Source organism: Lagenorhynchus albirostris, chromosome 1, assembly GCF_949774975.1.
Source record: "Lagenorhynchus albirostris chromosome 1, mLagAlb1.1, whole genome shotgun sequence".
In the NCBI taxonomy this organism is placed as follows: domain Eukaryota; kingdom Metazoa; phylum Chordata; class Mammalia; order Artiodactyla; family Delphinidae; genus Lagenorhynchus; species Lagenorhynchus albirostris.
The window spans coordinates 122,266,520-122,283,398 of record NC_083095.1 but is presented as its reverse complement, the minus strand read 5'-3'; the positions used below and the strand labels follow the sequence as shown (position 1 = coordinate 122,283,398).

At 47.8% G+C, this 16,879-nt stretch overlaps 1 protein-coding gene across 6 annotated transcripts in view; it reads left to right on the top strand.

Annotated features, from left to right (window-relative positions):
* DAPK2 (death associated protein kinase 2) overlaps positions 1-16,879 on the top strand; it is a 122,608-nt gene that overhangs the window by 64,727 nt on the left and 41,002 nt on the right. For 5 of the 6 annotated variants that reach the window (XR_009540966.1, XR_009540970.1, XM_060151503.1 and 2 more), the window contains exons 3-4: positions 1,679-1,900; positions 9,992-10,130. Coding sequence is in view for 4 of the 6 variants with exons in the window: in XM_060151503.1 (XP_060007486.1) it covers positions 1,679-1,900; positions 9,992-10,130 (361 nt within the window). In the remaining 2 variants the exon portion in view is untranslated. Of the gene's footprint in view, positions 1-1,678; positions 1,901-9,991; positions 10,131-13,335; positions 13,431-13,807; positions 13,943-16,879 lie in introns of those variants that run through there. The other variant, XM_060151521.1, reaches the window with a different exon arrangement.

Genomic DNA, 16,879 nt, shown 5'->3' with positions numbered 1-16,879 from the left:
TATTCCTTACTCGCTCTACTTGACTTTTTTTTTTTTTATCACTTTGGTTTATTTTGAAGGCTGTCTCACTAAGGATTATTCTAGTAATGGAGCGGTTCAGATGTGATGCTGTTTCCTGAGGTTGAGGCATATATCCAGAGCACTTGTGTGTAACTTTTACTCCAGAGCCACTAAGAGAGTACCTCTAAAGTGTGGAGTCTCATGGCCCCTTGTTTAGCCGTTAAGCTGAACCTTAACATTTTCTGAGTTCTGTCTCAAGCAGTGGGTATTGTGGTTGGCAAGAAAACATGGGGCAGTGGTGGAAGGGGAGTGGGAAGACCCACAGGAGGGTGGCCACTGGGCAGTCACCAGGGACTTCGAGTGGCCCCCACCGATTGCCTGCACTGAGATGGTGAAACAGGAGGCCGCTGCCCTTTTCTGTGTGTGTGTGTGTGTGTGTGTGTGTGTGTGTGTGTGTGTGTGTGTGTGGTGGGGGGGCTGCCCCTGAAGCATTCAGGGAGGCTGGCCTAGGGCCACCTGCCACTCTGGCAAGGACACCATTTCATGATGGCTGTCTGGGTCCCTGGAGTGAAGGATTTTCAGGCCCAGCCCTGAAGGGCACTAAGCATCATCTTGACTCCTTTAACTATCTTAGTGGCTTTGTGAACAGTGGGCTGGGCACTCGGCCCCGGGGCCTGGCATTGCCATTAACTCTGTGATGACCTCAAGTGAGTCACTTGATGTCTCCTGTGCCTCAGTTTCCTAACATTTTACGATTCCGTGGTCCTATCAGTCTTCTCACCGTGATGAACACCCACTGTGCTTACTAACAATGTTAGGCTGCCTCCACCCCACCCTCACCTCCACCAGGATCCCCCCGAACCCAGCTGGCATAGCCTCTGGCCTCGTCCTTAAGTGCATCATCCTCATATTAGCTCTGTCCCCTATAGTCTGACTACTTGGCTCATGTCAGGTAATTGAGATTTTTATTTGTTGGGAGGGGTTGGAAACAAAGGTACAAACGTGAGACTATAGAGGTGCTTTGTCCCCTCACAATTCCAAATAGATGAATTTGTACTTGCCTCCAGATAAGGGAGGCCCAAACAGAGGATTGTTACTGTTAGTATTTTGACCATGCTGACTATTTTTTGCTTTTTATTCTATTTATTTATTTATTTATTTATTTGCCGCACCTCACAGCACGTGGGATCTTAGTTCCCCAGCCAAACCTGTGCCCCCTGCAGTGGGAGCATGGAGTCTTAACCACTGGACCACCAGGAACGTCCTGCTTTTCCTTAAAAATCTTTTCATTAAGTAGTATAAACCTCTGGACATTGTGATTTCATCTGGTAGACACAAGACAGGGGTTCTAGCTGAGGCTTTGGAACGATGAGGCTGTGTCATCCAGATCAAACCAGTAGCCTTTCAGGGCCTCAGTGTTCCCATCTGTACACTGGGAGTGACAATACCAACATTCCTTCCTAGTAAAAGGTAAAGGATTCATATGAACAGAAGGGAAGCCCAGTACTTACTCTGTCTCAGTCACTGGTTGATGGCCAGGTGGGGATGCTGGCTGGTGGCATGATTTGTCCTGCCCTGGAAGAATGACTCTGAGTTACTGTGGCCTAGGGGTGACAACCAGGTCACTTCCCCTGTAACCACAGTGATGCCCTCCTTGTGTGGGTCTGTGTCCCCACAGCGGCCAGTTCGCCATCGTGAAGAAGTGCCGAGAGAAGAGCACGGGGCTGGAGTACGCAGCCAAGTTCATCAAGAAGCGGCAGAGACAGGCCAGCCGGCGGGGTGTGTGCCGGGAGGAGATCGAGCGGGAGGTGAGCATCCTGCGGCAGGTGCTGCATCCCAACGTCATCACGCTGCACGACGTCTTCGAGAACCGCACTGACGTGGTGCTCATCCTCGAGCTGTGAGTGGGTGCCTGGGACTGGGGGGGCGGGGCAGCAGGGCGCAGGGGAGCTCCAGCCACAGGCCCCAGAGGGAGCAACAACCTGACAGAAGCCCGACCTGGAGGAGATGAAGTCAGTGGGAAGTGGTTTCCTTCATTCACCCCATCCTCCTCCTGAACCCGGGCTTGCTGTGCAGCAGGGACTGAGGGCGAGGGTCTAGGTCTGACTTTCACTGGGCCCTGGGGATCAGAGGGAAGAAGTGGGGAGTGCTGGGGTCCTTTCCTGGCTGGTGAGCACGTGGGAGGATGAAGGGGGTAGAGGGTGGAAGGCGGAGCAGGGGGCTGTCAGGGAGAGTCTGTTCTATGAGGAAGGGAAGAACAAACATCCCCCAGGCTCTGCAAAGCCCTTCTCAGCCCTTTCCTGGGAAAACCCCCCCGCCTTTGTGCTGTGTTTGATGCCTTTATTGTTATCATAGTAACTATTACTTAGAGGGCCCTGCTGTAAGCCAGGTGTTTGCTAGGTCCTTCGTGTTGTCTTGTTCAGTCTTCACAGAAGCTGTGTTGAGGGTAGTGTCCCACTTACGCCGAGAGGACTTTGTATTCACTTTGCTGAGAATGTCTGTTACCTCATTTAATCCTCATAACAATCCTGTCCCATGGAGACTCTTATTACCTCCATGTTACAGACAAGAACACTGAGAGGCTGGGTCATTTACAAGATCCTACAACCAGGAAGTGGCGGGGCCAGGACTGGGTCCATGCTGCTTGTGCAGATAGCTATGCGCTTGAGGTGGGATGGCCTTGGGCTGGCCCTGCAGGGGAATCCTTCACAGTCTGGTGGAATTTGGATGGGTGACACCACGACTCCAGGGGTTGGTTGGCCAACTGGTGTCCCTCCTGGAGACGCCCCCCATGGATTGGGGAGGTGGAGGTGGGCCTCCGGAGGTTAGTAGAGTTTGAGTTGGGCTGTGGCACAAGTTGAAATGGCTGTGTCTAGTCAAGCAGCAAGACCGGGTGTCAAGAATGTTCTGAGCCTCAGAGGTGTGAGGCGTCTGCCAGTTAGCAGAGAAGTGGCAGCATTTGTCTCAGCAATCCCTGACTTTGTGACCTGGGGCAAGTCACCTCACCCCTCTGAGCTTCAGCTCTCATCTATAAAGCAGGCAGCCATCCTTAACCTACCTGTGGGTTGGGTGGACCACCTGACATTTGAGACCATTCTAATTTGAGAACTATGCTCTGGTGTTGTCAGCCTATAGATTTATGTAGCAGATGGGCATTTGCATACTTTTGCATTGGATTCTTAAATTATCCATCTCAATGTTTAAGTGCATAGAATTACCCATGCTCTCCCTTTGTCTAACTCCCAATGTCCTCTGTGTTTCTCTCAGGGACCTCTTAGCCAATTGGACCAGTCAGTGTATACACCTGCCTCACTCAGACAAGCCTGGTGGGTTCCCACAGATGTAGCCAGCCAAGTGGATGGCCTGAGGTGTGGCAAGCCCCAAAACTAAGGGTTAGCACTGGTTCCCAGCAGAGAGTGACAAGCCCACCTTTGCTGGGAAAGCCAGGCCAATTCTTTAAATGTCTGTTGTCAAAACTTTACAGCAACTAAAAAGGATTACATTCATATGCCTACCACCCAAACACAGCTATTTGTTTCCCTGTGGTTCCTCTCAGTCTTTATCTATTTGCATGCAAGCATTGTACTTGTACAATTTCCTGCTCTACTTTTCCCCCAGTTAACGTAATGCCATGAATAGCTTTATCCCTTTTAACTGACTATATCATGTTTCATTACATTACATACCCGTATCTCCCTGTTGTTGGACATTTGGTGTTTTAATTTCCAGCTTTTAACCATTACGCATTTTACTGCCATAAAACAACTTTCTTCCTGTGTTTTCCCTCTTTTCTTTTGGATTAATTTTTTTAGACAGATCCTCAGGAATGGGGCAATCGGGCTGACATTTTTAGGGCTCTTGGTATCCTCACTTTCATAGGACAGGTTAACCAGCACCACGTGCAACATGGGAGCGTTTCTTTCTGCCTGCAGCCTTGCCAGCCCTGGGTCATTTGTTTTAAAGCAGGGTTCATTATTGTCTTTTACAGTTATGATACTTTTTTGTCATTTTACTTGGCATTTCTGTCATGACTGGGGTAGTTGTCTGTTACTCCCTGTTTGTAGAACCCCAGGAGTTGGGGTCTCGGATGCTCTTGAGATGTCCCTGTTTCTCCCAGCAGGCTTCATGGCTAACCAAGAGTTACATGCCCTCTTCTTGTGAGCTGTCACTGCCTGTAACATCAGTTGTCACACTGGTGCTCCTGTGAGCTGCTGTGTTTGTGAACTTCTGTCTGTTCGTAGTTTCTCTGTCTCCTCCTTTACTTTCAAGTTGCCTCATTGTCTCAGGGTGCCTGGCTATGGAGCTAGGGATTGCTAAGACAGTGCCTCAGTCTTGTGTGACCAGGGTCTGTTGAGGAGCACAGGCTCCAGACACGCAGGCTCAACGGCCATGGCTCACGGGCCTAGCTGCTCCGCGGCACATGGGATCCTCCTGGGCCGGGGCACGAACCCGTGTCCCCTGCATCGGCAGGCGGACTCTCAACCACTGCACCACCAGGGAAGCCCTCATGGGCTTTTATGTTTGGACGTGGTGACCTCTGTTGGGCTGCTTAGGAGCCTTTGGCCTCCTGGTCCTCACTGTGCCCTGCTAGGCTAGTGGGTTTGCCTGGTACTTAAACACGGGTGTCAGAGCCCACCTGCTCAATTGATATTTGCAGGGTTTGTGGATGGATCTACCTCTCAGCGCTGTTTAGTGCAGGGCTTCAGCTGAAGTGGCCAGTGCTCAGAGGACATTCCCAACCCTGATTTAAGTCCCCTTCAGCTGTTTTTACCCTGTCCATGATCGCCGGTGCAGCAGCTGTCAGGACTGGTGATGGCAGGGTTGGGAAGGATTGAGTTGTCCATGTAAGTTGACTTCTGTAGGGTGTAAAGAATATTTTCAAACTCTCAGTGGATTAACTCATGCCACATGTGGAGCTGGCTCTGAAAAATGTAGGTCTGCCCTGGGAGGGTTGGTCAGCCCTTCCATCCCAGGCCCCTGACCTCTCTGGGGCCTCCCTGACTCCAAGCTGTGGAAAGCAATACAGCGGCGGGAGCATACCAGGGCAGGGCCCGACAGAGCGCTCCAAGGTGGTGGCAATGCTTCCCAGGCCTTGAATTGAGTCCAGCTTTCTGGGCCCCAACAGCTCTGGCAGCATCCTTCCCAAATCACTGCCTACACAGGTCATTTGAGCACTCCCTCTAAATGGTTGGTTGCTTTTGAAAGAGTTCTGAAAAGCATTTCTAGCAGCCAGATGAAACTGCAGGGAGGAAGGAGGCAAGGGTCAGATTAGCAGGAAGGCGACTGGTCCTGGAGGAGAGCAGAGTCTGGCTGTTAGGTTTTGCTTTTCCTCTTTAAGTCAAATTGTTTAGGGGTGTGAGAGGAGAGAAGCTTGGGTGGAGTGGGGATGACTCCATGGCAGAGATCTTGGGGCTGAGAAGCCCTTGGGAGAAACTAGGTTTGGGGGTAGAAACAAAACCCAGGCTCCTTGATGGCCTTGAGAACAGGTGCCTGAGGATTGATGTGAGTGTCCCTGGCCTGGGTGTCCAGGGCTGGGACAGATACCCGGCAGGCTCATCAGCCTCCCACCTTTCCAAGTCTCTGGGGACAATTCTAAGGGTCACCATGGCTGTTCCCCTCTTCGTCCAAAGGAGATCATGTCTCACTCTGTCTGCTGCCCAGATCACACCTTCAAACAGAACAGCTGATTACTGTCCCCCAAAGTCCTCACCCTGCCTGGGCCTTTACATCAGTAAATTTGGGTGACAGAACACATCCACATTATCATGAAGTTCTTTTACATTTACTCAGTGTTCTGTTTAAGGTAGGAAGGGCAGGATATGCCTGAGGTCACAGCCTTGCACCGCCCAGCAAGGCTGGAAGTATAAAAACAAGGACTGGGCTAGGTCCTTGTGTTCCTGAGGGACACTGTGGATCTGAAAATTTACAGAAGGCTCTCGACAGGTCTCTTGAAAATGCCAAGACTTCACTTCTGTATGATACAGAATATTCTGTGCCTTGTTGATATTTTAAATGTCTTACTTCTTTCCTTTTTTTTTTTTTTATTCGCCCACCTTCTCTTGAATGTCTTGCACAAGGTGCTGTGGAAGCAAAGGTAATCTAGCTGGGGAGAGAGCCAGCCAGACAGTGGCAGCCCAGTGTGTTAGGGCACGGATGCAGTTGGACAGGGATGGCAGATGACAGCCTAGGGCTTGGGGTGGCTTTGGGTTTTCTTTTTTGCATCAGCAACTCAAGCCTTATAATATGGGTAGAGTGTGGTGAGAGGAACACGTGGTGCACCGGGATTGAGAAGATCTGGATCTAAATCCTGGTTCTGCCACTTACTAGCTCTGTCACCTTGGGCAAGTCACTGCTCTCTTGGGGCCCCAGTTTCCTTGTTTGGGAAACCAGGACAGAAGTTCCATCCACCCCTCAGGGCAGATGTGAGTCTCAAGTGAGAGAATGCTTGGGGAAGTAACATCACACAGGTGGCGAACTCTAAATAAACTCAAAACCAAGCCCTCTTCCAGCACTACCACCCCCAACAATGATATGGTGCATGGTACTGGACTGGGGTCTGGGACTTGGACATGGTCTTGACCATGCACTCTCTTGCTAGGAGACCTTGCATGGCCACTTCCCCTCCTGTGGGCTTGGTTTCCTCATCTGTTACGGAAGAACTTCCAAGTGATGATGGTTTCTGTGCAGGGGTCACTGAGGGAGAGCGAGGAGTTTGCTTCCCTAGAAGTTTACTGTTAGCCTCTTATTATGGAGGATTTCAAACATATACAGAAGTAGAGAGAAGGATGTAAGAACTCTCCTAGGCACATCCCCCAGCCTCACATTATCACCGTTTTGCCAGTCTTGTTTTATATCAAATCCTACTTCCCCCCCGACTCCAACTGTTTGTTTGCTGCAGTACTTTAAAGCAAGCCTCAGACATCATGTCATTTTACATGCAAACACTTTAGTATGCATCTCTCATTGACTGCAGTTTTTAAAATGCAGCCACCATGGATTTATCACACCTGACAGAATGATCCAGCCAGCCACGCCCCAGACCACTGAGGCTGTCTACACTCCAGTCCATAGTGATGTTCCTGATGGACCCAAAGATACCTTTTTACGGTTGTTTTATTTGAATTAGCATCCAAATGAGGGAAGTCCACATGCTGTGTCTGGTTCTTTTGTTTCCCATGTCTCTTATTCTATGGCAGTTCTCCTTCCCTCCCTTTTAAAATTATTTATTTATTTATTTATCTATTTATTTATTTATTTTTGGCTGTGTTGTGTCTTTGTTGCTGCGCGCAGGCTTTCACTAGTTGTGGTGAGCGGGAGCTACTCTTCGTTGCAGTGCACAGGCTTCTTATTGCGGAGCACGGGCTCTAGGCTTGCGGTTTTCAGTAGTGTGGCTTGCGGGCTCTAGAGTGCAGGCTCAGTAGTTGTGGTGCACGGGCTTAGTTGCTCCGTGGCATGTGAGATCTTCTCAGACCAGGGATCGAACCCATGTCCCCTGCATTGGCAGGCGGATTCTTAACCACTGTGCCACCAGGGAAGCCCTCCCTCCCTTTTTTAATGCCATTGATTTGTTGGGAGAATTAGGTCATTTGTCCTGTTGATTGTCTCACAATCTGGTTTCATCTTATCCCTTCCTCATGGTGTTGTTTAACTTGTTCCTCTATGTCCTGTATTTCCTGAAACCTATAGTTAGACCTAAACAAGATACCCTTCCTATTGGTGATGTTCAGTAGAAATATAGTGCAAACCACATATGCAGTGGAAATGCCAGATTTTCCAGCAGCCATATTGAATAAGAAGTAAAAAGACCTAGATAAATTAGGGGGTTTTTCTGTTGTTGTTGTTGTTGTTTTTGCGTTACGCGGGCCTCTCACTGTTGTGGCCTCTCCCGTTGCGGAGCACAGGCTCCGGACGCACAGGCTCACGCTGACCATGGCTCAGCGACCATGGCCCAGCCGCTTTGCCGCATGTGGGATCTTCCCGGACCGGGGCACGAACCCATGTCCTCTGCATCGGCAGGCGGACTCTCAACCACTGCGCCACCAGGGAAGCCCCGGAAATTAGTTTTAATAATATTTTTTATTTAACTCAGTATATACAAAATATTATCATTTGAATATGTAATCACTGTAAAACTTATTAATGAGATAGTTTACATTCTTTTTCTCATCCTATGTCTTCAAAACCCAGTGTGTATCTTACACTTACAGCACATTTCAGTTCATTTGCAATGCAATGGTTAGAGTGCAATCCTGCCAAAAAAATAAAGTTGTATTTAAAGGAAAATATTTTACACCACTTCAGTTTTTGAATTAAAATGAATTAAAATTTAAAAGTCAGTTCCTCAGTTGCATTGGCCGTATTTCAAATCCTCACTAGCCATATGTGACTAGTGGCTGCTATATTGGACAGCATATAGAGAGAATATTTCCATCACTGCAGAGTTCTGTCAATAGCACTGAACAAGAGGCTTAAGCAGGTTTAGGTTCAGTTTTTTAAGTTGCAGTACTTTGTAGGTGTTGCTGTATACTTCCTATTGTATGACATTGTGTTCAGTTGTTCTGTTTTTCATGATGCTAAGATTGATGAGTGGGTCTATGTATGCTTCTGGACACTTTTAAAGAAAGGAAAAAAGATTTTGAGGCTCTTTATTTAGGATGGACTAGGTGGCAGGGAGTAAATGAGTCCCAAAACTGGGACAGAAGCCATTCTGGCCATATGAAAATCATTTGAGGACACTCTGTGATATAGTGGTTGGGAGTCATTCTGCCTGGGTTTGAATCCTGATTCTACCACTTACAGGCTGTTTGACCTTGGGCAAGTGACTTAACCTCTCTGAGCCTCTGTCTCTTCAACTGCGAAACAGGAAACTAATAGTATTGTACTTTAGCTCATGGGGTATTGTGATGATTAAATGAGATAATGTACAAAAAGTATACATTATGCACAGAGTAAGTATTCAGTGAATATTAATTACCATTACTATGTTGCTGTTATTATAAAAATACAGGTTCTGAGGCCTTGCTGCTAGAGAATCTAATTTGGTAGGGTCTGTGGTGGGACCCGGAAATCTGCATTTTAAACAGGTTTTCCAGGTGATCCTGAGTTCCTGGGCTCTCTGGGCCAGATCCCTTCCTGAGATCTTTTCCTGGGGTGACCCTTGGCTATGTTGCAGCTCCAGATAAGCACGTGTTGGCTGGATACTCCAGCATCTGTCAGAGGCCAAACAAGCCCAGTAGGACTGCCAGATTTAGCAAATGAAAATCTCCCATTTTATCTGGCAACCATAAATCCCCAATTCAGATAAAACTGTAAACTAGTCTTTTTGCTCCATGGGTCTCTCTATTCCTGCCACATCAAACATAGGGTGCAGGAGCATAGAATGTGAGGACAAAAGCAGTATTTTAGAGTTTTTAGAGATGAATGTAATTAATGGGTCTTGATGTTTAAGTTAGGGACATGTCTTTGAAGAGGTCATCTTTTATAAGGTGAAAGAAAGGGGCTTTGGGAACCATCTTGATCAGTCTGCTCATTTTGCAGGTGAGGAAACTGAGGCCTGACTGGAGGGGGCAGGGGAGTGAGTTGTCCAAAGCCAGTAGCAGGGCTGGACTGGAACCTAAGTCTCCAGTTTCTGTCCCAGCATATGTTCCTCTTTGTCATCCCACAGCACTTGTTTCTGTCCTCTGTCACTTGAGTCATATGGTGGGGAGGGGTAGCACCTAGGATAACAAGGGACCTGGGCCTAGAGTGTGAGCAGAGACCCTTCTGGTGACACCCTAAGGGTGGTTCCTGCCCTTGTGATCCAAAGGGAGGAACATAGCAAGTAGAAATAGCAGGAAAGTCAGTCCCTGGGCTGGCTGGATAGAGCCCCAGAGATGAGGGGATTCTGCTAAGCATGGTGCCTGGAGACAGGGTCAGGGGTTACACCCATGGGCTTGGGCTCAGGACACACAGGACTGACTGGGCCTGGGCCCTCCTTACTGGTGTCTTGCAGAGTGTCCGGAGGAGAGCTCTTCGACTTCCTGGCCCAGAAGGAGTCCCTGAGTGAGGAGGAGGCCACCAGCTTCATTAAGCAGATCCTGGAAGGGGTGAACTACCTTCATGCCAAGAAAATTGCTCACTTTGATCTCAAGGTCAGTGGGGTGGGGGGGAAGGGAAAAGAATCAGGTTAGGAAGAATGGGCCCAGTCTCTCCCAATGTCATTGCCAGGAGGGGTCAGCGCCCACTAGGCCTTCCTCCCTCATCTTACAGTTGAAAACTCTGAGCTCCTGAGAAAAAAATGATGCCACAGGAGTGTCCCCCTCCTGAGTTTCATTTCTCAGATAAGGTTTTTTTCACATAGGGGCTGATGGCAAGAAGCTTCTGGCTCAGACCACTGGCACCTTATCTCTTTCAGGAAATACATAGGGTGTAGTTTTTAAATAAGTAAGCCAATGACAGGAAACTTGAAACCAAACCCATTTCACAAGACTGAACTTTTCAGTAACCAAGAGCTAACTCCTGAGCCGGCAGAGCTAGACGCATTCAGATGAATACTGCTGAGGTTGCCTGGCTCTCTGGACCCAGCACAGTGTCCAGCATCCTTTGACCAGAGGTTATAAATCTTAGAGCCCAGTGACCACTGGCTGTACTCCCCCACTCTGCCCCTTACTGTGGCCATAAAACTGATTCCAGGGGCCACTGATCATTTGTGGTAACTGGTATTCAGGGTCGAGAAAGTTCACGGTGACCACACAGGACTTCACAAAGCAAGAGTGTAGTCAGAGTAGAAGGATCAGTTCCCACAGTAGCTGAGCTCAGTTGCATAGGCTGATGAGCCTTTACAGTCACCGGAAGCATAAAGATCCCCCAACCTGTAATCAGAGGGACCCATTTATTGGGGAGGAGGCCCACTGATTTTTTTTTTTTCTTTTTTTGGCTGCATTGGGTCTTTGTTGCTGCTTGCAGGCTTTCTCTAGTTGCGGTGAGCGGGGGCTACTCTTCGTTGCGGTGAGCGGGGGCTACTCTTCGTTGTGGTGCACGGGCTTCTCATTGCAGTGTCTTTTCTTGTGGCGGAGCACGAGCTGTAGGCACACAGGCTTCAGTAGTTGTGGCGTGCAGGCTCAGTAGTTGTGGTGCATGGGCTTAGTTGCTCTGCAGCATGTGGGATCTTCCCAGAACAGGGATCAAACCCGTGTTCCCTGCATTGGCAGGTGGATTCCTAACCACTGCACCACCAGGGAAGTCCGACCCACTGATTTTTCTATCCAGAAATTCCTTTTGTGTTTCAAGCATTGTGCTGGGTGCCTGGGTGTTGCTACAGGTACAAAATCAACTGAGTTTGAACTTAGTTCCTCTTTTCCAGGAACTTGTGCAGGAATCATAAAAGAGAGATCAACAACTCTAAGTGCTGTGATAGAGGGAAGTACTGGGGGGCTGGGAGTCTAAATGAGAAGCCATCTAAGTCAGACTGGAGTATCCGAGAGGGGCTTCCTGGAAGAGGTGGTATTTGAATTGAGTTTTGAAGGACTGCCAGGAGTTATCAGAGGGGACGGGCCTTCTAAGGAAGTGAGGCCAGCAGGTACATGGTCCTGAAATAACACAATGCATTCAGGATAGTACAGGCAAAGGGTGAATGTGCTGAATGGAGAAGCCAGGAGGAGAGCAGGAGGCAGACACAGGCCATGGGAGCTAAGCCAGGGCGGTTGAACTTTCCACTGAGAGATATGGGCCAGATGAGCAGGGAGGTGAGGCGAGCAGATGTGTGTTTCAGAAAGGGCCCTCCAGCTGGGAGCACGGATAGAATGGGGACAGTAATCTGGGTGGGATGTGGCAAGTGCCAAACTAATTTGAAGAGGGGATAGAGTCAAGACCTTTTATAGAGGTTGCTCTGAGGATTGATTAGGTACCTAACTAGATGTGGGACATGAGGGGGAAGGCAGAGTCCAGGATGACACCCAAGCTCTGGCTGGCAGGGCTGGCCCAGAGAGGGTATGGTGTCTTGTGGTCTCAGAGGCTACATCAGGGTGTGGGCTCACGTCCCGTACAGGGATCCCACCCCAGCTCTTACTGTGCCCCGTGGGGTGACCTGCTGTGAGTCTCCCCTCCTTAGGCCAGATTGTCGCAGTATTTTGAATTCCTCCAATAGAAGACATCTTGCAGAGTCTCGCACAGGTGTCACGGGGTAAAAGTCAGGGTCACTGAGGAGTGTATGGCCTGGGCAGGGCTTTGGACCTCAGGGTATTCACACACCAAGCAGGAAACGGGCTACCTGGATCGCACGTGTGTCTCCTTCCTGATAATGCTATGGGTAGTTGACTTATTTTCTCTGTCTTTGCTGGTTCCAGGAGGCTGGCCTCCAAATGGCCTCCTTTGTCTTTTCTCTCATGGGGCTGGTAGAGGCAGGCGTGTGGAGTCCACAGGCCCCGATGACTAGAGCATGTCCATGCTGTACGGTTGGTTTCGATGGCAGCTTGCTGAAGTGGGGGGAGTTGTAGCCCGGTCAGGGCTTCACTCTCACTCTACCGTGTACCAGGAAACAACTGAACCTCGGTTTTTCAGCTTTAACACAAATGATAATGCTTACCTGTCAGAGTTGTAAAACTGAGAGAGAAGCAGCATCAAGTTCTGGATACCAGATAGGTCCTCTGTAACAGTAGCTTCCCAGAACAGAGGAAAAGAAAACACACCTCCTGTTACATAGACTAGGAAAACGAAGCCTGCTAGTGCAATTCTAAATGGCCCAGCAGAGAGCTGAGATTGGTTGCTAGGTGGGGCTACTGGTCGGTGATCTTGTCTGGCTCCTGGGCTCAATCTGGACGTTTTCCACAACCTGGAGACAGTCTGGGTTTCCCCTGGATGCAGGTAGGTTGAGGATACTGCTGACCCCTACCCTGCCTTGTATCCTTAGAGGGGTATGGACAAGCAGCCTGCTGACTCCCCTACCCGTGGGTCCCTTGGCCCAGGCCCAGCTGGGCAACTTCAGAAGTGATGAGTAGCTGGAACTCAGTGGGATCACCTCGTGGTTGACTAGACACTTCCTGGAGCCAGCACGTGGGTATGTGTTCCCCTTGGCTGGAACTTCCTGCCAGCTGGAGGGATCATGCAGAAGGTCCAGCTGGTAGCTTACAGGGGACTTCTTGGTTCCATGTTGTTTCCCACCATATGAAATTCATTTTATATGAATACATTTCTCTTCCTGATTCTCCTTCTCCACGAGGGACCTCTGCTTTCCCCTCCTCTTGTATTCTGTTACTCCTTGCCAAGTGAGTCAGGCTCGCTTGGCTGCCCCATGAGCACAGCCACCATTGTTATCTCCACGCCCCTGCTCATGACCTGTTCTCCACGCTCACCTTCCAGCCGGAAGGAGCAGGTGATGGCGGAGGATCAGCTCTCTGGCCTGCCTTTGGAATAGGAATGACCTCTCCTCCTGTGTCAGCCATTGTGCTGGAATGGTAAGGCTCTATCCCTGCTTATGACACACTCCCAACCTTATGGCAGAGAGCAAGTGAATGGAAAAATTAATGTACAATAAACAGCCTTGGTTAAAACAGATCATGGCATGCTGTTGCCCAGAAATCTGTGGCAGACCCTTGTCACCCATAGGATAAAAGAACCCCTTCTCAGCATGGGGTTTCTTAAACTGTTTTAAATGTTAAAATGTTTAAACATTTTAAAAATGTTTCTTAAACATTAAGGTCTTTCTTCAACTGCCTGAGCCCTGATTCTGGCCTCATCTACCTTTCCCCACTTGAAAACACTAGCCCCAGGCACCAGGATGACAGATAACATGTCCTGGCCCCTCTTCTCTGTTCATGCTGTTCAAATCCAGGAAGCTGCTCGTCTTCCTTTTCTCTGCCTATGGACTTCCTGCTCATCCTCCAGGCCCAGCAGAAATGCTATTTCCTCGGGTAAGCAAGCCTTTCCCACGCCTGCCAAAGCATAACTGAGAACCAACCTGCTTCCCTGCTTATCTTGCCCCTTGTATAGACTTCCACTGACAGCATTTATCACCGAATTCTCAGTTCTCTCTGGGCATCACTTTCTTCTCTTGTCTCTAGCGCAGTGCCTGACATATGAGTTACTCATCGTTGAATAAATGAGTGAATGAAGGAATGAATGGTTTAGTAAGACAAATGCATGCATGGATATCATCTGGAAAATGCAAAAGAGGTGGCAGGCATATTTCAATTCAGTGATGTATCATTTATTGAGGGACTATTGTACACCAAGGGGTAGAGTGACAAGCATCAATAAGATATGGTACCTGCCTTCCAAGGGTCCACCACCTACGGGGAGATGGCTGCAGTGAGATTGGTGCCGAGGCCATCTAAAATAAAATCTACCCATGACACTCACTAAGAAACACTCACTTCTGAGGGGTAACCTCTCTGCCTCAGCAGAATGAATACCATCCCAGTGTGTGGTGTAAATTCACCACAGACAGGCCCGCTGGTGTGGGTAGGTAGAGGGGGTGCAGGTAGATGATGTGTTTACCACTGAGGTACAAGGTATTGTCACTTTTTTACACATAAAGCAATTGAGATTCAGAGAGGTTAAGTTACTTGTCCAAGACCACACAGGTACTAAGTGATAGGGCTGGTACTTGAACTTAGCCAGTGAGGAGACACTAAGCACAGCTGAGTATCACCAGCTTTTATTTCACCAGATTCTAACAGTATGGATTTCTTACTTGCTTGCGTCATGCCTTTTACACATAGTTAATCTGAAGGTTTATAGTGTGCCATAAATTTATCCTTTGCACAGTTAATTTCTCATCTGGTTACCTGAGTTTTTCTTTCTAATATGTTATTCCTCATAGTTAAAAAATTAATTTGTATTCTATTAATTGCTATAAAATGTGCATGCATTTGAAAGTAGATCTTACAAGAATGAGATGCTTTCCATACTAAAAGCTTGGAACATGAAATAGAGGTGAGACTTGGCAGTTTTGACTGTCAAGATAGGTTCGGGTGAGATTGTAAAAGTTTAGGGCAGAAGTTTGTATAGGCAGTCACAGCCATAGAAGACTTTTCCCCTCAACATTTTTGATTATGAAAACATTTCAAAATGTCTGAAGAAATTAGAAGAACCATACAATGAACACCATTATGCCCTCCTCCTGCATTCAACATTTGGCCACATTTGCTTTACCTCTTTCTCTCTTTAAAAAAGAAAAAAAATTTTACATTTATATAAAAAGCATTTTATATACACACACACACACACACACACGTGCATATGTGTGATTTTAAAAATTAAAAATAATATCTAATAAAAATTTAAAAGTATTAAAATGTATGTAATTTATTAAAATTATGGTATTATTGGAAAGAAAATTGTAGCTATCTTGACACTTCACTCTAAACACTTCAATAAGCATCTCTCAAGATTAAGTTCAGTCTCCTACCAACCCACAGTACCATTATCACACTTAAGAAAATTAACAATAATTTGTGGAAGACCTTTAATTGGTAAAAAAAAAACATTATTCTATTTCTTATTTAGAAAGAAAATTCTCCTGGCAGTGGAGAAAGAATGGATGGGAGAGAGTAGGCCAGTTGGAGGCAATGATAAGACTGTGGGAAAGAGATGAACCGAAGGTACCCCATAAACTTTTCTTAAAAAATGAAGTCAATGGTCATTTATGCTGTTATAAAAAGTAACAAAATACAGAAACATACAAAGAAGTTACCTGCAGACTCTCTACTCCAAAATAATCATTATTAACATTTGTTACATTTTCTCCAGCTTTTTCTGAACGGGGTGTGTGTGTGTGTGTGTGTGCATGTGCGTGCATGCGTGTGTGTGTGTGTTAGGTGTTATAACTATACTACTTCTACAATTTCCTCTCCTGCTTTTTTCACTCTACATTCTAACCCAAGCAGGCTACATGGGCTCTGTAGTGATTTACTTTGCTGTCTTTCTGATTTCCTTACCCTCTTGGCATGTTCTGAGGGTGGACCCTGTTTCCTGTTCCTCATACCCAAAGCTTAGCTTATGCCCCAGCCTCAGTATGTGCCCCGTGGGCTCTTTGTCTCAGCTCCATGCATCAGCATGGGAGCCCAGAGCCCTAGGGATGCATCCTGGCTGCTTCATCAACTACTGCAGGGCCGCCTTAGGGTGACCCGAGGAGAAGTGAAATGAGGACACAGAGCTCCTAAATGATTGAGGGAAGGAACAAAATGTGGCAAAAATTAAACTATGGAGAGCCATAATTGAAAGAGTTGAAATATAGCAGTAAATGTGTGAATTGGGAGCATTAAACCAACAAGCTGCTTTTTATGAGATACAGCAGGAGGCCACATGGGAAGTGGAAAGAGGAGAAGATTGTGGGTCAAGCCTGCATTTAAGTCTCCCCTCTGCTAGGTAGGGTTGGGGAGGTCATGGCTCTGACCTTTCCTGGCCTTGAAAATGGAGATAATATTGCCCCTCACTTCCTCACCCAGGAATGGAGTGAGGGGCCAGGGGGAGATCAGTGTTTCTGAAAGGTCCCTGTAAACTCTAAGACTCCTTCCAAGTGCTGGCTGTGAATTTTAACTAGCCTCCCTATGAGGCCACATTTCTCCCTATTCCTCTCTTTCCTCCAAAGGGATTCAGAAAGGGAGGTGGGCATGGAAGCACCCAAAGGGGTAATGAATAAGGTGGTGCTTTCCTACCACCAGGCTGGGCAGATTCCCAATGTGGCAGGACATTGTGTGAGGTTGATATGGCTTGGAGTGAATATCATGATCCCTATTTTACAGATGAGGAAACAAAGACAAAAAAGCCGTGCCCTCCTCCTCTTTTGTCCTTACTACCTTTGCCATCACCGTTAGGTGCTCAGAGTCTCTTTGCTACTTCCAGCTCCCCACGGCCCTCCACTCTGGGCCCCTGCCCAGGCCTGGCCTCCACTGAAGTATCA